Source organism: Branchiostoma lanceolatum, chromosome 1, assembly GCF_035083965.1.
Source record: "Branchiostoma lanceolatum isolate klBraLanc5 chromosome 1, klBraLanc5.hap2, whole genome shotgun sequence".
NCBI lineage: Eukaryota > Metazoa > Chordata > Leptocardii > Amphioxiformes > Branchiostomatidae > Branchiostoma > Branchiostoma lanceolatum.
In genome coordinates, this window is record NC_089722.1 from 12,443,398 (window position 1) to 12,469,122 (window position 25,725).

The following is a 25,725-nucleotide window of genomic DNA, read 5'->3' on the forward strand; positions in this document are numbered from 1 at the left end:
ATTTTCGAAAACATCATGGCTACTTCGACTAGTTCTCTCACTATGCAGTAGCTGCAGGTAGGGATGATTACATCTAATATTCAGTTTCAAGCAAATGTACGACTTTGAATTGTTTTTGCAAGTTTTCTACGTGTCTCTAGCGATGTGGCAACATTTGCGACACATCTATTTGAACATAAGAAGAACATATACGGCACAACATACCACAAACTAAACCATATTGGTGGGGTGGGACGCGGCCCCCGAAAAACAAACTTGACTCAGCGCCAAATCAAGACTTACAAACAAACATAAAATCCCGGCTTCCCCCACAGTTGATCATTCCCAGTAGATGACTCACTTCACCCTGGTAGTACTGTATATAACCCTAACTTATAAAGCCATACCACTCAACGCCTTAACAGACGTCTCTCAGCCTTAAGAAGTGCAGAGCGAGTTTCCACCGAGCAGAAGTCACTTATCTAGCGGCTCACGGTCTAAGACTCCACTGACAACCTTAGAAAGAAAGTATGGCGGCGTTCGGCACTAGAATCACCGTTGTGTTGGCTGCCTTTCTAGTAGCAGGTTAGTAAATGATCGTAAATATGTTTTTGCAATGTGGTTTTAGTTTAGCACATTAGAAGCTATGGATCGATTAATCCGCTAACGAGTAACATACATGATTGATGATTTGATGAGGGCATTTACGTGACTCTGTGTTTACACATGTTTCTAGTTTGCTTCCTTTTGTTGTTGCACCAAATGTATACTTCCTTAAACAAACTCGAAGTCAGTAGCTTCAAGGAAGCCGGTAAGACAAACAAGCTCTCGTAGATATATATACCCTCGGATTAATGCAAGGTAATTGCCAACAACGGTTTAGGGTTGTCTTCACTTCAAAATACCAATGCGTAATCTGTTCATCTCAAAGACCAAATCCAAACTCAAGTCTACAACATAAACGCATAGAAGAGATATTAGATGAACGGCGGTATCCATCTTTGAATGTCTCTTTGCATTTTATCTTCATGAAAATATGGGTACCCCCAACCATGGTGGTGCCCAGGAAATCAATACGACAGTACAATAGTATTACAACATCACCTACACCAAATTTCTGTTGTTTTTCCGCCGACGTCGATCCTTCGTTTTAATGTTTTCATCGTGTGCTCGGAGCAGATTTTGTAGATTTTGTGGCGGATGTGGCACATTTGCGTGCGCTTTTCCTCCTAACGCGAACCCAACTCTGGCCACACGCCATCTGACCACGAGTGGGTCACAAGGCAAACGGGTGAGTACAGGTCTGTCAACAAATCCAGTTTAAGCCTAATACGAGTCTTCCTATCAGCCCTGTAGAGGAGAAGAGTAGGCCCTTTGGTCCCGCTGGTCTTGCCTCCACGACCTTGCTACGGGGGTTAGCAGAATAGCCGGCGTAGTCAGTCTGTGAGACTAGCATAGGCCACCGATGATATTGGAGCCGTCTCTGGGCATTCTTTCTTCAAGGTCATGGTGCTTGTTGCTTACATTCCACATCTCCGCTTCCGTGTCTAAGTCCCTTCTTCGGCTGGTTTTGACCTTCCTCTCTTTCGGTAGTAGTACGGTGCGGGTTATTAAAGAAATTGCGCTGTCGAGTAAGAGACCTTGGAATCCAGGTCACTGCTCCTTAAACAAGTCTTCGCCCTTGTTAAACAACATGTGCTTCTCCCGCTCCCTCAGACTTTGATATGACATCCGCGTGTCTTCACTGGATCTCCAAGCAGATGTGTGGTTCCTGTTTTTTTCGTAGAAACATTTATGAAATACTTTTAAAACATGTATCATTACAAAATGATCGCAAAGATGGACAAAAAACGAGCCCAGGCCATATTTTTGCCTAAGGAGAAACGGTCTACAGTGGAAGAGAAAAAGAGGGAAGGAGAAAGAAATAATCACAGTGGACGCGTGATCTAAAGAGCGCGGGATTTCTTCTTCTTCAATGCATTTCCGCTGGCGCCGATGCGGACCATCATATGATCATAGTCTGCCACTTTCCTCTACCCAGTGCTTGCTTCCACCTTAGCTAACTCCTCAAAGTCACACATGACTGTTTTCTTCTAATGTCACTTATTAGGTGACTCTGGAGGAAGGTCTGTCAAAGACGCCTGGAAGTCTGTAACGTCCCCCGTCTCGATCTCAGACGGCCGAACGTTGGATGAACTTGGATTTCATTATGCTAAAAAAAAGAGTTTTACTTGTACAGATATCTACCAACACACACACATGTATGCATCATTTTATCACCATTTAGAGTCTTTGTGCCAGGCCGTGGGCGTGGACCATCTCATTGAGCAGCCCGTGGACCAGCCGAAGTCCCGCGCCAAGCGCGACCTGTTCTCCCTGTCCGGAGTGATCCGGTGTGTGACCGGGAACAGCGCCCTGCTCATGTACAACAACTACGGCTGCTTCTGTGGGAGGGGAGGGGGCAAAGGGCAGCCGGTGGACGATATCGACAGGTATGTGCCTTCATTATCTATAGTACGACTACCCTTCGGCATATCAACATATCAACTTTGACTTGACTTTACTATTAACATATATGGTTCTGCATCTGTGTTTATCAACCGGAATACCTACCCTTCATTATAGCATATCAGGCGCTGTATCGGCTTTTAGTCAGCCCGCGAAACCACCATTCAGCATAACACTACATAGTTTACATCAGATATGAGTGTCTTCAGATACAGTGATACGTGTGTCTTTTAAATGATACTGTACTTTGTTTGTGTAACCGCTTTCCGGACTTAGTGTAATAATATTTTCCTGTACATGTGGAAACGTAGCCTACGGGTCTAGACTATGTACTAGCCATCTGCTGAACAGACACATTGTATCAAGGGGTACGGGTATTTCTCTGGGATGATCCCATGTCTGCAACATTCACCCTAACCAAACATCGCATAGATGTTCGACATCCTGTATGGAAACTTTGGGAAGACACTGGGTCAGCTGTACTTTTCTAATCCCCGAGCAGATGTAAGGACCCGACAAATTCTTAGTGTTTTACGCCTGTTTTAGCTACATTTGTACTCTTTTCTAAAACAGACGTAAGCACCGAGAATGAGCTGGATCCTTACATCTGCTTGGAGATTACACTTTTCAATATCATGCTTGGTGCTGACAGACGCTATATCAGCTGCATGTCTCTTCCCTCCCGCTAGGTGTTGCGTGGCGCACGACAAGTGCTACTCCCTGCCCACCTGGTTCAACGCGCTATTCGTCATCTATCCGTACAGGTGTATCGGCCACACCGTTACATGCAGTAAGTGAACTGGAATCACACTAGTAATTTTATGCCAGTGACGTCAGGTATAGGTATTCAGAAGTTTGTATCGACCGCCAGCCCGTTTGATGACGTCATATTTACAGAAAGTCACCTGTCACATGTGAATGTGTCATTCTATCTGAAGAAAGTTGGAAAGCTTGTCCGAATTTCGCATGGTGAGTATATGTGTCGGTGTGTGTGTGTGTGTGTGTGTGTGTGTGTGTGTGTGCGTGTGCGTGTGCGTGTGTGTGTGTGTGTATGTGTGTGTGAGTGAGTGAGGGGAGAAATGGAGAGAGAGAAAGAGAGAGGTTAGCCTTAATGTTGAAGTTCCATCTCTCTCTGTACTTTCCAGCCAGCCGTAACTGGCTGAGACGTGACGTGTGCGAGTGTGACAAGGCGCTTGCGGAGTGCTTCGCCCGTTCGGTGTACAACAGACGCTTCAAGAACTACCCGTACTGCGGCGCCTTGCAACCAGAGGACCCCGCAGTGGACACTGGGAAGGAACCTGCTGTGGACACTGGGAAGGAACCCACAGTGGATGCTGGGAAGGAGGAGAAACCTTGGGTCGGGTCAGGGGATGGCTATGACCGTTTCCTCAGTTAAACTGGATAAAGTTACTAAAAGAGATGTTTGACACTGGTCACTGTAAAATGAAAGGCACCAGAAAATAAAATTCTGCGGATAGTATAACATGTAAAAGGTTCATTTTCGACAGGATCACACTTGCAGTGCGGAGTGAGTAATCCATGAAAACATTCAAATTTGTATTGCAGTTATTATTTTAACCGCAAGATGACGCTCTTTAAAGGCTCAACGAAACAAACATGACAAAATTTCCGATCTGTCGATTATACCTCAAAACTGTTTCAACACGTTACAATATACATGTATTGGTATAGTTTCTGTATTTATGTGTGTTTTAGATAAATTGATCATGTTTCGTTAGGTCTTTAAGTTTAATGTGTCATTGAAGAATTGGAAGATAGCATTTCCTACGCTGATTAATTTGTGTTCCCTTATGTCGTTATTCACAAATTTTGTTCTTGTTCTTGAATATCCCTCAGTATCTTTAATTCATGTCATTTTCCGTATCAACATTTCTTTTACACTGATGTTTTTGTAATACACATGTATATCATTCCTCAACCCATGTCAAGTGTACCTCTTTTTTTCTTCATTGCTTCATTTATAAATGCTAGAATAGAGAAAAGTGGATCATCATCAATAGAGAAAAACAAAAGAAATGTTCTGACAAATATGATGTACAAGAATGTTTCTCATATTGTTTATTTAATCGTTAACTTGCGTGCGATATTAAATATGAGTCACCGACCACAACAATACACAGGACAAATGAATTAATCCAATCAATAAATCATACCGTTCAAGGATTCATGTAAACAATATAACTTAACTTCACCGGAAATTGTCATCAATATTTATTAGCGTTGGCAGTAACATTGACAATAAACAATAAACTTAATAGATTGCTTGCATGGTCTCTGTTTCTGCTATATCTCTGTATCTGCTATGTCGGAAAGTTATTTGGAAATGTTAAAAGATGTGAAAAATGTATTGGAAAACTTCTTCTTTCTGAGAAAATAAACAATCGCTATGAAGTTCATACGAACAAAAATAAAATTTCATCAAAAGACGAATGTATTCTACGTAAACAATGAAATAATCAGCAATGTGTAATGTAAATACAAAATGCCTCATATCGAGTAGGATGCCTTTTTAATATCGAGTAGGATTCAACTACACCGTAAACGTTACGTCACCATATCAATATCGATTAATATTGGTAGTAACGAATGTATTGATTGATCAGTGGTTGCTACACGCGTCGATCAATTTCGTGTAATTGCCCTAAGTCCGTTACCAATTCTGATCAAAGTCTTTTTTGGAAATGCGAAAGATTGTGGACTGGGATTTTTTGTTCATTGCGCATTGAAAGCTCTGAGCAATTAGAAAAAACGCTTTTCGCTAAGGTAAAAGGAGAAATGTGTTCTTTTTCTGGAGCGGAAAGATGAGAATATCGTTCTAAACAAGTGCAAGGTGTGTCCGTCCCTTTATCTCACCTGCGTGGCGCGTTAAACACCTGTCCGCACGCCACACACCTTCCTGGCGACCAGGTAAACAAAACGTCACCATAACAAACGTCGTCATGGGACCAAACACGCGAGGCATGCCGGGATACATGCCAGCCTGCCATCTTGGAGGTTTTGTTTCTTCGCGATCATCTTGCGGGTTTCAAGTCACGAAATTCTATCCTCTTGGGAACCCTTCGTCTTGTCTTTTCTCCTCAACACCTTCCAAGACGTCTTGTGGAAGTACACACCGTTCACAGAAGGAGTAGGTAAGCCTCAGTGCCACTTGTGTATTTTTATTTTGTTGTTTTTTGGACAAACCAGGACGTTTGCGTTACCAACGCACGTTCCTTCCTCATGATATTCCAGAACACGATTTTGTGTTGCAGTTTCACGTTTGCTGGATTGTACTTCTACTTGTTACGTTGTTCGTTTGATATAAACACTAACGTGTTGAAACGTGTTGTTGTAGGGTTTATAATAAGGGAAGAGGAACTGGAATTTTCACAGCGGCACCCCGTTCCCATCTCTATCGGTTCTTAGGATCCTCCACTATACCGAGGAGGTTGGAGAGAGACTCCTTGGAGGTTGCGAGGAGGACCTTCTAACGTCTCAAGTGTGCGATGACAGCCGTCCTGCCGCCCCAGCAACCCAGCTATGGCACAGACACCGGGATAGGGTCGGGGGACTCCTTCTTCGACGACACGCCGTCTAACCGTACCCGCTCGCCCTCCCCTCCCCGCCGGTCGCCCTCCCCTCCCCGCCGTAAGGCCACCATGTCGGACGGGAAGACACGCTCCCGGTCCCGCTCAGATTCCTACACAGACGCCTCCTACTCGGACTCCTTCGACTCCGAGTCCGAGACAAGGACTCCGACTCCTACTCGGGCCGGCAAGAAGAAGGGAAAACGGGCGTCAAGCGAAACTTCCAAATCTCCAAGAAAAGGTGGGTAATCCTTCGATAATAAAACATAATAAATGTAGCAATTATTGCAGAATATTGCCACAAAATTACGTAGTAATTTGTCAACATATGTTGGGATTTGACACACCAAACTTGCATACAATTTTCATATTAGGGCATGATCTGCACTGTAATATCATACATGTATGTTGAAATATGAAGAAAGGTGAGAAACACTCTACTCTACTCTTAAAAATGGCCTTATTGCGGAAATGTTGTTTTCAAAATTACAAAACATTGCCACAAAAATTATATAGAAACGATCCAACATATGTTAGGATCCGACACTCCGTCTTTCAACTTTTTCATATTAGCTCATGATTTGTTTGTTTGCTTATGGAGAGAAACCTGATAAACAACACTAAATAAACATGCGGAACCAAGAGACGGGTTTAAAAGCTTTTATGTTTGAAAAGGTGGGCCAGTCTCTGTGGTGGTATGTTTTATCGTCTTTAAGGCATTGTCCTGGTATTTACAGGTGTAAAGAACACAGATACAACCACCTTACAATGTCTTCATAAGATATTAACAAGTAACATACCCCTGGGGTTGACAAACACACTATTTTACATCTTGACTTCGTTTTCGCTGAATTTTCAACACTTCAGCACAAAACCATGGAATTCGTTTGTTATTTTAACCCCTTCCTCTCAAAAGGACCCTGGCCTTTTTTTCATTCTTTAGAAGGAGATGGAAACCAAAGTTGCTACAGTTAATTAACCACATTGTTAATACTTATTGCAAGACCATTTCAAGTGCTTGCCAACTTCAATGTATCATGGTTAAGGCAATGCTATCTGATCAGAATTATGCCATTCATCTAAGGGACAAAGAAATTCCCAGTATGTTATGATAATACTGAATAGCAATAAGTTAACATCCTTTTTACATTGGCCAACGACAGCCAACGTGGTTAACGTTATATCTAAAAAGTGTTTACCTTCCAGCTATAGTATTGGATATAATATGCTTTGAAGATACAATTTGAAAATTTCTGTTGAACTTCTATATGGGTGACATTCAAATTATTTTATCTAAATATCTACTAGTCATTCCTGTGAAGCTAGAGACTGAAGATTTTCCCCGGTAGGAGTAATCAGAATATAATCACGTTCACTTTATTTCTCGTTATCAGCACTCGGAGCAAACATTGAAAGTTTGGAGCCAGTACGAGTATGATTTTTGTATTTGAAAACAGGTAATTATGGAACAGACAAAAGTGCTTTCATACAAATTTACTTAATTTATGGCTACGATGAGCAGGAAATTATGAATGTTGCTAGTGATTTCAGTCTGAACTGTAGAAAAACTCTGTATCGGAGTTGAAATACATTTTTATTTCCATCTCTAATCCCGAGCACTGCTAACTATTGCAAGGTTGTGAAGTACAGTCGGAATCCTATGTTTGAAGATCCCCCTCAGTCAGGTCATATATAACATCTGGTTTGTGACCAGGTTTTCAAGTGTTGATAGGACAAAAGTATGCGAGGTAACAACCAAGAACCCTATGCAGTGTTGACTTCATTTTTCCGTAGGTCAGTCAGTCAATGGTAATGCAGTCCAAAACTATGATAATTAACCACAACCTGCAGTTTACTATGATTACGGTATTGTGTGGTTTAACCCTGTTGTGTTCCCTACACAGCCATGTCATGCGTGGTTGAGTGCTTTACACCCTATAGCTGGCTGTGCAAGTCAATGAACACAGTTGTAGGGTGTGTAGTGGTGTTCCAGTGGTCAGGAAGTCATGCTGAAGTGGTATAGGATATCCCGTGGCCTTGTACAAGCAGGACATACCTACAATGCCTGCGAAATTACATTTTGATTGAATTACCTCCACTATTACAATGTAGTACTAGTGTGGAGGTCATGTTTTTACAACTAGTGTTTGTCTACAGAAATGTCAAAATGTTCTAAATAATTCTTCATGATGATTTTACACGAGAAAACTATAATTTTTCTTCCCCCGTATTTCTGTCTTGACATACATGTATGTGTATCTTGCTATTTTCCAATTACATGTACAACATGTATTCGAATAGAATTTAAAATGACCATTGTCATAAACAGTAACACGTGCCCCCTCCCCCACTAAGCTATTCTGCCATGTGTAGTCACCTGCATGTATCAGATGTCACTACAGTTTACTGTACAACAAAGTCAGCAGCTGGCCAAGGTCACCTGTGTGTCTATGTCAGTATACTCCATATCGTATAACAGGTAAACTGTTTCATGGCAAAACACACCAGGTCTGTATCTAGGGCCTGTACTACAAGTTGTGCAAGGAACCAAATTGATTGTCTATTTAAGCCATTGCATACTGGGGCTAAGGGAAACCTCTTCTCTTCTTGAGAAGTGTGGTAAATTGACATGAATTTGACATTGATTGTAGCTATCATGTAGCCATTTTTTTCTTCTTCTTCTTAATACTAGTCTTTCCTTTTCATATTTTCACTACCAAAGGATTGAGAACCAAGACATCAATTGGTATAGCCTTAACTTGATAAAAGTCCCTTTAGATAGAGCTTAAAGCTAAACAAGTTTGTGAGATCCTAGCTACAGTGTTCATGTACCTGTACCCTGCGTTGTCATATCAGTCATCTGTTATGGCCGTAACTGTTTGTCCGTAACTGTTTAACTTGTCTCTACCTCGGACAGGAAGCTTTGTTGCGGGTTAATCCTGGTTTAATCGATAACGCACCTGGCTGTTGTCGCGTTGTTTGTGCAGGTTATTTGCGGTGGCGTTATAATCAACTGTTCCTCAGGGAACCAAACAAATGATTGGCTGGTTAAAATGTTTATAGACAGGTTTACACGAGGCTGTTGAAAACGTAGTACATTCCATTCTTTATCTCAACCAATCAACTGACAAAACTACCCTTTAACATAACACGCTCCTTTCAAAGGCAGCACAGTTGATAAGATATAGATCTGATAGTATTCACCTTGAGTATTCAGTATTCAATATTTATATTCAGTGGTAACCTATGAAGACATTTAAAATGTCATTCTTATGATACTCCCTTAGGGAAAGGCTTGTCATAGTAGGAATAAGTGACACCTTTTCGTGTGAAATCTATCTGGACGTCAGGGAAACATTTCTTTGTTGTCATGTTGCCGCAGCGCATTCAGAAATAACACACGGGTAGTTTGAATAAACAACTCAAATATCTTCTATGAATATGTACATTATGATGGTAACAAAGGTCCCATAATATAATCTTTCAAAATACACATGAATCGTAACATCCACGTAACAAGTTAGAATGTGGAGCTCCCGACATTGAGGCTTAGAATGTAGAGTATGATTTTCCTAATTCAACCTTACCAGTGTTGTAGCATGTTTATCACCACCTGAGACTCCAAACTGTTATCAACAATGATTTATTCATGATGTAAGCATTAAGAACGCCGACACGTCATGCACTTAGTGTGTCACGCTAGTGGAGCTAAGAAACATGCGTAAGTGGCCACGACATTATTTGTATTCTGAAGGTTGAAGGAGTGTGTTGAATAATAAATGAGGCAGTGAAATAATTATCCTGGCAACCTTGTGCTCCTGTGGTTGATCTTGTAAGATCTGCATGTTATAATGTCATCAATTATTCAGAAACCAACGTGGGTGTATCCAACATGATGTTTAAGGAAATTATATCCTTCATCAATTTATGATTATACAATGATTACTTGAATGGCATTAAGAAGTTGTATGGCTCAGTTCTTAATTATCTTTTGAATCCTCAAATATTATGAAATTTCAAACATTGAAACCAGAAACCATAAGACTAAAAATTGTTCTCCCAATCCTTCTATGATTATGACATTGTTTTAAAACTGTAACAGCATTATTTGACCAATCTTCATAACAGAAATTAAGATGGCATGCTATAGAGGCTTAGTATAGTCTTATAAATGACAACTTTTATGAAACTAACCGGGAACTAAGCTCCAGTCTTCGAAATGTAGAACTTTTTTTCTGTAAAATGTTTTTACCTTTCCTATACTGATCCTAGTCATCTTAAAACAACAATTTTGTCCACTCTGCACCATCTATATGTGGTTCCTAAGTCATACCTGTACCCCATATAGATGGAAGAGTCTAATTCAAACATAATGTGGTAACGACTAGTTAGGAGATGGTTTAATGTGCCAATCCACATTCCTGACTCCTAGAGTTCGCATGGACCGAAGGGACATATATTTTCGCAGTCTGCAAGCCCACTTTTTCTCTACGACTGGACATGCAGAATACCCTGCAGTATTAGAGCCAACTGAGATAGAAGGAGCTAGTCATAAAACAGTTCTTGTTGACTAGAGTCAGGTAGAGGCGGAAGGATAGAGTTGAGATCTGCTGTAGTACGAGTGTAGTGGAGTGAGATGGCCCCATCACTGGTACGGAGGAACCTGGGCGTACCATGGGAGGGAAAACTGTGTGTCATCACTGACACATCCAGCTGTGAGAGGGGGACAAATGTGCAGAAGTCACAGTTTGTAGCAGGTATTCTTGTTGTGTTGCACTTTATACTATGTTCACATCAGAAGGCACGCTAGTGTCGAATCGCTAATCTATCGTCAATGATGGGAGAACCATAGGGAGCTAGAGAGAGACTAGATAATAGCAATTGTCCATATTGAACATGGTGTTGATCCTTTTTATCACATTCATACTCACATTCACACATAAAAGTTCAAACAAGCTTACGAATTCTGTTCAATAACAGGTATCATGAGGTATGTACTAAATTATACTGATAGAGGATGATACAATGTAGAAGCACTGTATATATCATGCATGTTATTTCAAAGAAGGTTCCACATCCAAGAAATTAGATACCCAAGGTAACAGTTACTCAAGGAACTGGATACATTTTGGAAACGATCATACGTTTCAGGTGGCATGTACAAATATATCAAACTTTCGTCAGTGACACTGAAGCTACCTGAACTCTTTGACCGTTTCCAAAATCTATCCAGTTGCTTGAGTATCTGTCGCCCTTTGTATATCATGCATGCATTATAGTCTGATTCAGCATAAGCTATCAAGGTGAAAGGACTGTAAGTTTGCCGGGATAGTAAACCTGCATAATCCACATGTTTTCGTGTTGCCAGGAGCATTTAATACTGTGTACTGTAGGGGGGAAATCTATTCTATAAAGCAATCAATCTTTAAACCAATCAATCACCTAACCAACCTTTATTAAGTTATTCTTACAGCCTTATTGGCCTTTACTGCATGTTACAAAGGTCTAGTGCCATACTAAAACTAGTAGTAAAAGGTCAGGGTCAACACATACGTACAGTAAAACACACTTAAACTCACAGGTAGAGTACATACAAATGCAATTATTGTACTTCGTTGTAGAAGTCCGTATGGGGTCTGTAGTCGGCTTAGTCTATTGGAAATGTCATCAATGATTACCGTGTTACAATAGGATTTCTGGTGTATGTATGGTATGTGCTTAAATCAGGCTAATGTACCTGTAATTGCATTCATTTGTGTAATACTTGCACCTTGGCATCTATTCAAATTTGTTATAAACCAAACAAGCCCCCAGTAATGTGTGTAAAAACATCAGATTTATAGACAACATGTAGATTTTTTTACCTTTTGTGTATTCCCTTGCAATTAGCCTTTAGGCATGAGTTTGCAAATAAAGATTGATATTGTTATTAACAGCATTCATAAAGCTAGATGATTTATTCTAGCCATATATGTTTAATGGTTTTATTGAAACCAATAGAATAACCCACAATTTGGTGGATTCATGCCTGCTTTACAATGATGTACACAGTACAGCAGTTGAAAATCATTTCTCATTATGAATTTTGACCAATAAGACCCCTACCATCTGCCAGGGCACATTGATTCCTCAGCCTTTACTGTAGTGATAGGCGGAGTGTGGTAGACAATGTGGCAGTATTGACTGCACTAATAGTATAAGAATGGCAAAAGTCAGTAGTGCATTGAGTCATGTATGTTTGAAGGTATTCGTATGTAAAGTTGTAGTATAACAAACAGTGCAACAATGTATGCTATGTATCCAGATCTTCTTTACTGTAAGTGCACTTTTTCTGGTTTCTTGTGTTGATATCTTATCTCACGAATTAGTGCTAGAGACTTGTATAGGGTGTATAGCTTCCCTTTGGTATAACACACCAGCTACACAGGACATAGTTGTATGAAACAACATTGTACTTATCACATGTAGGCCTTGGTATAAACTTATTACTGTATATCCAGTTTTCACTTGAAACTTCATCTGTAAATTGGTAGAAGTCAGATCTGAACTGCAACATGAAAATTGGACTTACCCAAATTTCGACTGGTCAAATTTTCGACTGGTCAAATTTTCGTGTTGGCCAGTGCAGTTCAACTTTGATTCAGAATGTATATCCAGTATATTCACATGTGAGTCAGGCTCCAATGCAAGGATTGAACTGAAATCAATTGTGACTGACAAAGTTGGTGTGTTGTTTTCTTCCAGACAAAGTCAGCTCCTCAAACAGCAGCATTTTCATAACCAGAACACGGAGATGGCCGTCAAGTACTTCTCTAACTAGTGGTAACTTTACTGAACACTATTACCTTCCACAGGGCAAAAAGCATGCTGAAATATGCATCCTCCCCTAAATTCTATTTTCCTCACTGACAGTACTTGCTAACATGTCCTGCATGGTACCTTATTTTTATCCCTATCTGCAATGGAATGCTACTGACTTTCCTTCCATAATTTTCACTTTTCCTTGACGTTTAAGGTCACAGAATGCTACTCTATGGATGATATCTTTGAGAAACTTCAATTAGATTTTATGTGAAAGTACGAAAAATCGAAGCCTATTTTGCGATATTTTACAAAAATGCTTCTTCATCAACACTTCCATGACAGTATATTTTACATGATAATCAGAACAACCTCTCTATTTGTATCAACTTATAGCCATGACATCCAGCTCCAAGCCAAAATCATTTCATCTTTCATGTGAATGTCATCCGTGAGACCTTCGTTCTGTGGCCTGATCTTGCTATCCCTCCACCTTTGGACAACCACTAACATACCCAAACCCTTGTCCATAATACAGAAGACATCTGCACTAAATCTTACACCTGGTGGTAAAACGTCTTGGTGGTGAAGTCTTCGGTGAACACCTGCATGGGCTTAAGCACGATGTCTTAGAATTAATCACGATGTCTTGTACCTGTCTGAGTCTTCGTACGTTTTGTCTCTTTTCTTGTAGCAAAAACCACCGTCACAAAGCACCATGCGGGGTCACGTGGTCCACGGTACCGCCCGCAGAGTCTACAAAACACGCCGCGGCCGCAGGGACAGGGCGATATCGTTACGCGGCGCATGCTGTCGGCGCGACGCGTCAAAATCAAGGACCTCACCAGCCAGATCTTCGAGCTGCATCGGGAACTAGACGACTTAAAACGAGAGAACAAACTTCTCAAGATGCTACAACACAAGCAGGAGAAGGCGCTGACAAGATTCGAGGACCAGGAAAGCGACTTGCCGCAACTTCTCGCCCGCCACAGCGCGGAGGTTCGGAACTTGAAGGAGCGGTTACGACACAAACAAGACAGTAACCACCGCTCGGAACAGAAGATTAAAGACTTGCGGGACGACTTGGAGAAGAAGGAGCATCAGGTGTCCAAGCTGCAGAAAATCGTCAGGGACAAAAATCTTGCCGAGAGAGATGAACTGAACAGGAAACTGATGAGGACCGAACAGATGCTGTTGGACAAGGAGAAAAAAGTCACCGTAAGTCCCTCATGGTTGTCTGTTTGTTACAACTTTGCTGGAAATATGGCAACTCTTGGTTTAAGGTTCTCTGTTATGATATTCCTTTCTGCATATTTTTGTATTAACATTTGATGTTCCCACAATAAAGATGATTGAAAACCACAAAAATGAAACCACCATAGAAGTTTCAAGATTTACAGTATTGTAGTGTCAGGGTAAGCCCTTATAGGCATTTCCCCAGATAGCAGTTAAATTTCAAACTTAGAAAGTTCCGTCAACCTGCAATTTGCCCCCGCCCCCAAAAAACCATGTTTCCAAGCCAACACCACTTGTAACAGTTCCGACCCACTGACCTGGTAACTGGACCATGTCCTGATCCCTCCCCACAGTTCAGTATGACAGGCTCCATTTCACCTGCAAAGCTGTGGTTATTGTCACCATAATGCTCAGGGATCAGTTAGCATAGCTTGTGGTAGAGGCATACCATGGAGGATACCATTGAGAATAGTTTTTAAAGGCAGGGTGGGAAATGTTTTAGTGTTCAAATGTCAATGCGGTCCTTGTAAGAATCTTTTGTCCAAATTGTAACATTGATCGGGTATATTTTCCAACTTCTCTGTGCAAGTTTTCATCTATTTCTTCCCCCCCCCCCCACACACACACTTTCAGTGTACAAGTTGTGTCTTTAAGTAGGTACAGAGAAGGATTGTAGGTCTTACCTTGATGAAAGACGTTGCCTTTGTGTGTATGCTGCATGTTGTATGGTAGTCATTTTGGTGCTGCTCTAACTAGAGCTGTGTCTGTTTATATATAGTATCAGCTGCCAAATTAAACTGGCCTTTGTTTACAGCTTCTGTTTGTCAGTCTTCTCTGTTTTTCTAATAGAAAAAATGATCAAAGTTGTTTCCTTTGCCAATGACGGTTAGACATCCAGGTAAAGAGATACTCAATACAAAAGTTACTCAAGCAACTGGCAAGAAAAGACGGTTAGACTGTCTTTCGTGAGTGACTGAGTTGTTTTCTACATGTAGTTCTAAATCCCTGTTTTCTGTGTTTTTCAGGAGTTAAATAAACACTTAGAGCTTGTACAGGGCAGCTCAACACGACAGCTGAACTCAGAGCGGGCGAGACACAAGGAGACTCAGGACAAACTGTCTTCACTGCAGGAAGAGTACGAACGGCTTCAAAATAAACTCAAGGTGGGTACATACGCCTTGAAGAAGGATCTTGGACCTGCGTCAAGACATGGGTACAGGAGAAAGAAAAACTATCTACCACTAAAAAATCATGACCATAGCATGTCCAGAACAGGAGATATCAAAACCAGACGTTTTGCTGCTTTATCGTAGGAAGTTGCTAGGAGGCCCATTATCAAACTTGACCTTCATTTTCCCTCTCCCTACCCACATACCAAATATCATAAAGATCCATCCACAATGTCTAGAGTTTTGCTGTCGACATACATAGCCAGCCAGCATTACCCAAAACATAACCTTCTTAAAGAAGGTAGTAACGACTTCATGCCCCATTACATATCAGTGTCACTATGGCGAGCACCTTGTTTCTGTGTTGAAAGCCCCATCACACAAGTAGCTTGTCCTACCACAGTTCTCACACCAAGCAAGGTCCTCCTTGCACCAAGTGTTCCTGAAACACTTCCAGCTGTAACCTGAGATGCTAAAGGACACTTTAGATGTTCGTTCAGGGCACTTAAGAGGCGTGTTTGCTCAAAATGTGGTCCTTGGGGCTGGAACAAGTTTTTACCTCTATTCACATATCTAGGAATATATTTTATCAAATAGTTTTTCGTGGAAATGTTTTCACAGCTTACATGTCTTGGCTTTTCTGATTGGTCCAAATTGAAAGGTCATTTGAGGCGAAAGGTAGAAATTCAATACAAATAGCATTGCAAAAGGTCAGGTTCTAAAACTCAGCCATTCTTTTTTCCCATCTTAGCCAAGCACAAAGCAGCAGCTGCTGAAATGATGTGGCATTGGGTAGCTTTTGAACAAAGACTTTGTCTTCAATTCAAGGCATTTTTTCCCACTAGTTAGTCAGAAATATGAGAGAGATGCAGTTACAAAAAAGTGTGATGTCTTCAGATTCTGTGGATCTGTGTAGTTTGTTCCCCTGTTTTGTTGGTTATTTTGACAGCAGTTGTAGCCGCGCCTACCTGACTGGAATAACACGACTCCATTGGGGGGCAGCGGACAATGCTCTGTCACTGGGGCGACCGCACAAACACGGGAAACAACAGATGGTAGCGTCTGTTGCCATGGAAACTGTTATGATAACCCTGACCCTTGAAATGTTGTCATCCTTTGAAGGACGGACAGTGTGCTTTCCAATTTGTTAAGCCGGGACGTCTTTAAAAGGAACGAACGATTTATTGAGTACCTTTAACTTAGAAGAGCAGATAACTTCAAGAAAGATAGGGCTGCCGAGCATAAGAAAGCTTCTTGGAGCATTGATAAATTGACCAAGGCTAAAGAAGAAAGATTCCTTGTCTACAAGGACATATTTCCTATGCAGTGTTTCAGACAGACACCCTCTAGAATACTTATGGCTACATTGGCATTCTTGGTGCAAAGTACAATGAGGTCAAGGGCTCAGTTTCATACAGCTGTAGTAGGAACTCTTGTGTACTAAGAGCCAGAGGGGTCAAGGTCATAGAATCTGACATTGACTTGTTGTCCCCTTGCAGTGTGTGTTTGAAGGTCATGATTTTCATGTGACATGTCTAAATATAGAATAGAGAGTGGTGATAACAGGATTATATCCTTCCCTCCGCTAAAGCTATCATCCTTTGGTTTGGAGGAAACGGTAAGCCTTCGGGCCTGCATATGGGGAAACCTCTGCATTTTAAAGACCCTAACACACTTAATCCATTTATTCCTTTATATATTGAATTTTCAGACAGCCCCTATTCAACTTTGTCGAGTTGTTCCTCCAAGTGGCCCAGCCCAAAAAGATAACAACAAAACATTCATTTTTTGTTAAAGTATGCACACAAAAATAGGTAAAACTTACAACAGATTTCAACAAAGTGTTGTTAACATAAGTAACACAAGTAACACAGGGTATACATGTATATTCAAGAAGTTATTGCTTATCTTGAACCTTGTACGGGGTTATCTAGCGATGTCAACACAGCCCTGTCCTCCATCAGTGAGTGAAGTTCTGCTGTAGTGATGTCACTGGGCCCAGCATCCCTATTATTGATAAGATTAGGGGTAGCCCAGTATTCTTGGTAGGAAAACATAAGCCATGGCCAGGCCTTATTTCCCATCAGAAAAATGAAAACTCATGCTTCATCTCAAAATGGGATAGAAGGGATAGAAGCAGTGCTTAGACAAAGAAATCAGGAAGACATCTTAGATAAATTTGTTTTATTTCCCATCTCCAGGAAAAGGAGAAAGAGCTAGACATCCGGAATATCTACTCCAATCGGTTGAAGGTTGGAGGGTCCAAGGCACCGAGTGTGGAGAACAGTCCCAGGAGACCTAAGGTATGGTTACAAACATTTCCTGTCTATAGTGATCAACTTTCCACATAGACCAGATTTTATCTGTCCCCTGAGTGGTCTTCTTGGGATGTTCTGACTGTACGTAGAACTTTTGAATTCACTGGGTTTTTGATTGACCGTGATGATATCGTTCCCCAAGGCTCACCATAAGAACACAGCGACAGACGAGACAAAGGATATTAAGGAAGACTCCTTCTTCCTGACGGCACAGCTGAATGACTCGCTTGAGGAGGAGAGGAAGAGACGGGAGGAGGAAGAACGGAAGGTGAGGAGATGTCTTAGTTCTTGTGTGGTCCTTTAGCTTCAATCTTGGATGACATCTTCTGGAGACCTCACATTTTGAAGAAAAAAGTCTCTTGTTTGCCCCTGTAAACATGTTTCAGTGGAAGTGGTTGAGTGATAGCAATAAGATAATAGTTTTTTCATTGTATGGTACACAAACCTGAACCTGTGGTTTTCTTACAGCAGAGAGAATGGCAAGAACAGGAGCGGGAGGACCGGGAACGGAGACAGCGCGAGGAGCGAGAACGCGAAGAACGAGAAAGGCGGGAAAGAGAGACGCGAGAACGAGAGCTTCAGCTTCACCAGGATAGGGACAGGCGGGACCGCGAAGTGGAAGAGCGGGAACGCATGGCACGACTCATGAAGGAACGACTGAGTCAGAGCGATGATAGCCAACTAGCAAAAGGTAATGGAACTGCAGGAATGCCTTGTTTAGATACTTAAGATGTTGAATAGCCCCCATTTTGGTTTATACATGATTGTATATCCATGGAATCATTCAAAGCATTTCTATATAGCTGGAAAACAAGAAGTTCCAAGTAGGTACTATAACTAGCCGTAAGTTTTTATGAAAGTGACTACCATGAAAAATCTGTCTTCAGGAGAAATTTGTTTGAAATGTGAACTAATTTTATGAAAGTGTTGGGTTTGACTTTGTTGAAAGAGCCAGATAAGATGTAATCTTACTCTTTCTTGGCCCTAACTTGTCTCTTATGTCTCTTTCCTAGATTTACAAAGAGCTGAGGAGGATAGACGAATGGAGGAACAACGAGAGAAGGAGAGGAAAGAAAGAGAAGAACGAGAGAGTCAAAGATTGGAACAGGAAAGACGGGCAAAGGAGGAGAAACAGCGCCGCGAGCGAGAAGAACAGGAGCAGCGTGAACGCGAGGCGGCAGAACGCCGAGCACGGGAGGAGGCAAATCGTCTGGAGAAAGACATTGCAGCAAAGGAGGAGCAGAGGAAGAAGGCACTTCTACTGGCGCGGCTGAAAGCCATCGATCAGGGTGAGAATCCTGACGAGGTTTCGGTGCAGAACGGTCCCGTTAGAGAGCCAAAACGACGGAGCAGCATCGGCAGTCGCTCCAACTCGGGGAAATCGCAGAAGGAATGGAACTTCAGGAAGCCTGACCAGAACTTACACAACGGCCTTCCGTCTCACAAGGATGAGGACGACCTGACGTTCGGCGGGTACGCCCCGACGTTCGGAACCCGCAAGACCAAGGAACCCGCGAAAAAGAATGCTTCTGTGATACAGTTCAACGATGAGTTTGCCCCAAAGAAACAGGACGCTGGACAGAACAAGTCCAATCTCATGGAGTCTCTGTTTGGGGAGACGGAGCAAAAACCGGACAGAAAACAAAGCTCTTTTGGGGAAGATGACATTTTCTCATCGAGTACCAAAGCTAAGCCGGTAAAAGATCGTTCGGCGTATCCCTGGGAAAAAGAAGTGAACGTTGCCACAAACAAGAAAAACACGAAGCTGGAACCAACCTCCACACTGTACGGCGGTGGCTCTGCGATTGTCGACGAGGAACCCAAGTTCACCACGAGCAAACAGTCGTCGTTCTTGCCACGGCGGCCGCGACGAGAGAACAGTTTTGGTAACAAGCCCGCGATCAATGCGGTGGACTCCTTTGATGATGAGATTGAGGAAGTCATTCTATGAAGCTGTCCGACATTGGTGTGCAGTCAAACACTAGTCACTCGGAATTTGGAAAGACATCATTGGAAAATCATACCAATCCCTACCTAAAATCAAGCTATTTCTGTAGCTATGACAAAAGATAAAGATGCCACAAAATTCTAAACCTGTAGCAGATTTTGAAAGTCAAATCTCAAATAAATGTGGTTTTACATTTTATACAACATATTGCATTCCAAATAAGAGGTTAATTTCAATACCAAGTTGCATTGTAAGGCATCCAATAGTCAAAATGGTGCCATTGGAATTATAAGAATGGCTTTCCAAATTCAAAGTGAGCAACTAGTTCACACTGATGAGCAGTCTTGTGTTTGAAAATTACAGGTAATCCATAGCAGATGTACATGTATATAAAAATTAATATCTGATATCAAGTTACAATGTACCAACTTATTCATATGGTGAAAACTGTCCTGAACCATGCTGTACACTTGTTGATCTCTAGTTGTACATTCCTGTGTAAGAATCAAGAGCTGAGCACTTCACTGTGATTTTGAAGTGTGTGTTGGGTCATTTTTAAAACCACGAGGAAGAAATGTATTGTCACTTTTAAACTCATGACAAGAAAGTACAGTATATTGTGAAAACGTGACTTATTGTACCAAGTGCAAGATATCTGTGTTGGTCCCAGATTGTGAGGTTTGCATCTGTGAAAGTATGGCACTGTGTTAAAAAGAAAGAAGAAACAATTTATGTTTGTTTCTGAAAGGGTTTCTGATGAAGCATTGCCAACAGGGTATGTACATAACGTGTATGTAATAAAAGCCTTGTCCCCCAACAAGAGGTAATGCTACCATTTTAAAAGGATATGATAATATATTGTGACATGTACTGACAACATTGTGTGTGTAAATTACATGTATAATGGAAAACATTCCAGTAAGCCATGACATTTAAGATTCTTTAAGCCGTCATCAAAGGCTTTGGTTAAGATGTTTCCATGTATATCTTCAAAAACTGAGTCTGCAAAAACGTTATCTTAAGTCAGTGTCAGGTTTCCTCCAGTTTGTGTGCCAAAAATGGGGATATTCAGTAAGAAAGACTTGCTGTTTGGTTTTATTTTGTTGTCTTGGATATGCAGATCATCCCTTTCGCAAAGTGGGAATTGTTCACAACGGTCTACAGTTGCAGTGTATTCTGTGAGAAATTTTCAAAAGTAAATGGGTCTAATTTGTTAAGTTCTGGACTGATTGGAAAGATTCGTTAGACTTGACCTTTGACCTTCCTGTTGTCAAGGGCAACCAGAAAGGTGATTGGCTCATGACGGGTGTTTAAATCCATGGCAGTCATCTACATGACACAGAGCAGAATTTATCAATTGGCCTGTAGCAAAGTGTAACTCCAACTGTACATGACATGTTATATTCTGTACCACAACACAACTATTGTGTTTTTGTCTATTTACTGTAACTATTAACAAAGTCAGGTATGTGTATGTAAATGAAGCCAGTTGTACAGCCATATACACTGTAGTGTCAGAAAAAGAAGTTTAATGTACAATAGCTTAACTGCAATATGAATCACAAGTAGTGACGAGACAACAAGTACTGAAGTAGGCTGCTTTTATGTACAGAGAGTTTTTAGAATGCAGCTTTTAGTCTTAAAGATGTGCTTCCAATGACTGTACTGGATGTCACTGTGTGGCTGCGGCCATAGGTTTTATCAGCAATGATGCATGATTTAAATGTACAGTCAAAATTTTAATCCACATCGCATCTTACGTGTGTAAAATTCTGTGTACAGAGATGGACTGCTTCATTAAAACCTTCCGCAACGTATATATTGTCCATGTTCTACTTTTAACCTTTAGCACACTCAAGGCAGTTAGGCACCCAATTCCTTTTTGGTTACAGAGTTAGGCAGCAGGGAGAAGCTTAAATAGGGTTGATACATGTAGTAGGTACTAGGAGTAACAATAATTTTCTACAGCTTGGCCCAAAACAAGCCACATGGCATTTTAGTTTCAAATTAAGATATTGAAGACACACCACCTATTTTCTGTACTGAATGGGGTTTCATAGTAAACAAAATACTGACCCAATATTTGTATGCCAATACATGATACAGGTGTGTCTGTATTACAAATGTAGGCAAGGTTAAAGAGCAGTGTGCCATGTGAGGGATGTTTCAAAAGAAAGATTCCACTGATGTTAATGTTGGCAAAATCCAGCAGACTTGACCTCAATCTTTCCCATTGTCAATGTCAACCAGAATGATACTTGACCCATGATGAGGCAGTATAAATCCAGTTCAGTCATCAACATGACACAGAGAAGATTTAGGTTTGTCTACCAATACATTATAGTGTGTATGCCTACTCTCTTACACCTACACACACTGTATACTTGTATGTTATGAAGACTGGTCCTCCTGGCATCGTACATGCTTGTCCTGCTGCGACAATGTTGGAGCTGTGTGGTTTCCCTTAGCAACAGCCACTCCCATCAGACCAGGACAGCCGACACCCGGTTACACATAACCAGCCAGAACGTGATGCCAACAGCACCTGAACAGGACACAAACAGCCTCAATTTAGACAAATATTCCTTACAAACAAATTACAAGCAAACAAGCTCATTCAGACAAAAAAGAAGCAAGTTGAAAAGATCCCATCTCTACCTGAAACTCCAGATGGAAATGCCACAACGCCCCCTAGCGGGTACAGCCAATCTGCAGGCAGCAGGAGGACGGGTTCCTGCCTGTATCTCCACATCAATGACATCATCAGGAGGCCCTGGAGATAACAAGGGTGAAGGGTCATGGGTCAGGAAAGCTGATTTATCATTTGCAATATATCTAAAACAGTAAAAAGGGTGACCTCAGACTGATGACGAAACATGACGCTTTTTTGTTAGATTGTACTAGTGTAATGCAGCTTTGCTACAGCTCGTGCATTTAGCCAATCACACTGGGTCACCCCTACTCTTATCAATAAAAGTATTGGGTTCTTTTACCTGCAGAGGTTTGACGATTGAAATGACAAATTCAATCCCTTACAACATGTCCCAGCTGGGGCTCACCCTGGTATCAAACTCCGGCCCACAGATCCACGAAATTTGATCCAAATGGCCAAGCAGCGGGGTTGAGTTACCGCTTGGGCAATGGGGAGATGCAATGCATTTACACGTACATGTAGAAGACAAAATCTCTCTATCCATGCAAATAGGTCGTAGAAAAAAAGCCCCCAATAGCAATTTACTGCTTGATTGCAAAAATACACTGTTTATGCAAAGTTGATAATACTCACATAGCAAATATAGAAAATAGCTGACATCACCCAGGATACTTTGATGGCCAGTGTTGACTTTTCTCTGCCTGAAAAACAATCAATTTGGTAAGAAACAAATCTTAACAGACTTCAACTAGTTCAAGTAATAACCTAATCTGTAGGGTTGACTGGTCCGTTGATTGATTGATTCGTTGACAGACTAGTAACTGTCTGATTTTGAGAGCTGGTCCCTAATCTTGCTGATTCTGTACCACAGGCACATATCTTTTATCTAGCCTCCGTTGCAGACTCTGAAGCGGCTTTTTGGGGGGCTAAATAATACACTTTTTGCAGCCACCCCGTAACTATCAGCCATCCTGTAACCATCAGCCGCCTAGAGTCTGCGTTATTACGGCATGTCAAAGCGAAATTAAAATCACGTTAGGGCGATTAACGCAGAGGTGCGAATTTCCTGCCTATGGTAGACCGCACAATAAGAACAGTATACACGCACCTCCCCCAGTCAGTGTGCTGTCACGCTTGTGGCAAAATAGTTTGCTATTTCTACTGTTCCTAAAGACAAACTTCGATTATTAGAAGCAGTGTTTCCGCCAGACCGCGACTGAGATCTCGAGAGGCCGTCCACTTGGGGAGGGCCGTACCGCGAAAATTGATTGACCGTACCGCGAAAATTGATTGACCGTACCGCGAAAATTAATTGACTAGGAAAAGTACAAGTAACTGAATGTTGTGATCAGAAAAAAACTTTGTTAATTTTTCAAAATCAATTTGTTACGAAGGTCGCTATAATACTGCTTCAATCGTCACAAAATGCGATCTATTTTGACAAGAAACGCCCGAAGTGTAAAGGGAAATTCCCGCCCGTGTGGTCACGTCACATCTTGCTGTCAACCAATCAGAGCACAGTCTATATGACGCAGCCAATCAGCGCTCAGAACCTTGCATATCAATGAGTTTAAAAACATGGCGGACGGCCCGGGACGGGTTGCGACTCGAGCGAGCGTCATGACTTATGTGAATTCATAGCGAAAATAACGATTTATCTACGGTAAATACGGAGAATTTTCACGGAAAAATATTCGAAGAAATATATATTGTGTCGAATACGGCCAGAAATTAAGGCGAACCGCGGCAAATCACGACGTAGAGGCTGAAATGCACGGGCGAAATTCTTGTTTTGTTTACGTTTTTCCTTGTTTTCTTCGATGACTTTCTTCGATTGAGTCTTAAAAAACGGGTTTTTAATGAGAAATAGCAAACTATTTTGCCACAAGCGTGACAGCACACTGACTGGGGGAGGTGCGTGTATACCATAGGCAGGAAATTCGCACCTCTGCGTTAATCGCCCTAACGTGATTTTAATTTCGCTTTGACATGCCGTAATAACGCAGACTCTAGGCGGCTGATGGTTACAGGATGGCTGATAGTTACGGGGTGGCTGCAAAAAGTGTATTATTTAGCCCCCCAAAAAGCCGCTTCAGAGTCTGCAACGGAGGCTATCTTTTATCTATCTATTGATTGATTGACAGACTAACCTGTCTGTTTGAGCTGGTCCCTGATCTTGCTGATCTTGCGCTGCAGGCGTGCATGTCTGGCGAACTCGTCCTTGATGCTGACCGAGTCCTGCTCTGTCACCAGCCGCCTCAACTCCTCCTTCAGCTGTCTCACTCCTTCTGTCTCTCTCTGCAGATAATTCATCACCTGCAAAACACAGGAACAATATACATACTGAATAGCAAAGTTCTTTTATTCACAACTCACAATTCATTTTATTTACGAGAGCCAACATTTCAATGACTGTCATCTTCATCAGGGCAAGGATAATATCCTTGATCAGGGCAATACTGACTGGTTCACTGTGCGCTGACAGTCATCAAAACGTTGGCTCTTGTAAATATTTGGTTTGCAATTTAGTCATTCTCCAACCTGAGGATTGGATGTAAGACAAGCTTTCGGGCAGAATATATATATATATATATATATATAATGTTATAACGTTACTTCTTCTTCTTCTTAATGCCCACAGTCAATTTGCTGACTATTATGGCATATGATGTTTCGAGAGCGCAGCTGGCATTATGTGACTGGTTTGTTTCGATGCCCTCTAGATATCCTTATTCGTATCTATCAAGTAACGTCGACAAGTCCATAATCCAAAACTCATAGTCCAGATTTCGTGCCATGGTCAGTTAACATGGTCAATCAACATGGTCAATCAACATAAAGAGTTATCAGTGGGTGGCAGAGGCACTTGACACGAAGGTGTCAAGTGTGTCTGCCTCTACCACCCCACTGGGAAGACCGTTCCATATAGCAGAGTTTATTTAATTTTAATACCTCCATGAAAAATGTATGTTTGCAGTCTGTTTGCTTGTCTTGGTGTGTGTCCGCAGTTATTTGGACATTGTAGAGTGACAGGATGTGAGGCAGAAGATGGTGTACTACAGTAGACAGAGATTGAGACTACACCTAGGCAAATAAATAAAACACGTTCTGGATGCCCCCCTCCCAAAATCCAAATCTCTAAAACTTACGAACACCAGAAAATCAGACAACTACAGTTTATTGCCTATATCATGTTAATCTTGTCCAAATTCAAAACTCACCAGTTTGGCTGCCGCTGGTATCAATTTCTTGGCTAAACCAGACAAATATACGGCTAGGAATATCAAAATTGCGAAAAGTACGGCCATTTTGTTTTGGTAAATACCATTGAAAAGGGGGTTTGATTGACATAATATGTACATTGAAATAGTATCTACTTTCTGACATAGAATACCTTACATATTTCTTTAGTGTTAAAATACAGGGAAAGAAAAATATTTATTTGAATTATGTTTTATTTGAATTTTTAAAGACAAATTCAAATCTTTACCAACCCTTGTAAAAATGTGATCTTCTAAACAGGTTA

At 41.4% G+C, this 25,725-nt stretch overlaps 3 protein-coding genes across 5 annotated transcripts; 2 read left to right on the forward strand and 1 right to left on the reverse strand.

The window, feature by feature from the left end:
• The first annotated feature begins 290 nt into the window (after positions 1-290).
• On the forward strand, positions 291-4,774 carry LOC136435185 (acidic phospholipase A2 PLA-1-like). Its single transcript, XM_066428445.1, has 4 exons — positions 291-564; positions 2,267-2,471; positions 3,177-3,277; positions 3,633-4,774. The coding sequence occupies exons 1-4, from the start codon at positions 510-512 to the stop codon at positions 3,881-3,883; spliced, it is 612 nt and encodes a 203-aa protein (XP_066284542.1). The 5' UTR covers positions 291-509; the 3' UTR covers positions 3,884-4,774.
• A 687-nt stretch (positions 4,775-5,461) lies between these two features.
• On the forward strand, positions 5,462-21,363 carry LOC136435168 (lebercilin-like). Of its 3 annotated transcripts, none has more exons than XM_066428413.1 (9): positions 5,462-5,639; positions 5,843-6,315; positions 12,819-12,896; positions 13,570-14,093; positions 15,137-15,274; positions 17,482-17,583; positions 17,741-17,866; positions 18,067-18,289; positions 18,612-21,363. In XM_066428413.1, the coding sequence occupies exons 2-9, from the start codon at positions 5,994-5,996 to the stop codon at positions 19,547-19,549; spliced, it is 2,451 nt and encodes an 816-aa protein (XP_066284510.1). In that variant the 5' UTR covers positions 5,462-5,639; positions 5,843-5,993; the 3' UTR covers positions 19,550-21,363. The 3 variants fall into 3 exon arrangements, with proteins under 3 accessions (XP_066284510.1, XP_066284521.1, XP_066284529.1); XM_066428424.1 differs by having other exon boundaries at positions 5,914-6,315; XM_066428432.1 differs by lacking the exon at positions 12,819-12,896.
• On the reverse strand, positions 21,049-25,527 carry LOC136435190 (guided entry of tail-anchored proteins factor 1-like). The gene is made up of 5 exons (XM_066428458.1): positions 25,421-25,527; positions 24,350-24,515; positions 22,833-22,900; positions 22,205-22,319; positions 21,049-22,091 (listed from the first exon to the last, which is right to left on the reverse strand). The coding sequence occupies exons 1-5, from the start codon at positions 25,505-25,507 to the stop codon at positions 22,030-22,032; spliced, it is 498 nt and encodes a 165-aa protein (XP_066284555.1). The 5' UTR covers positions 25,508-25,527; the 3' UTR covers positions 21,049-22,029.
• Between the last annotated feature and the right edge of the window lie 198 nt (positions 25,528-25,725).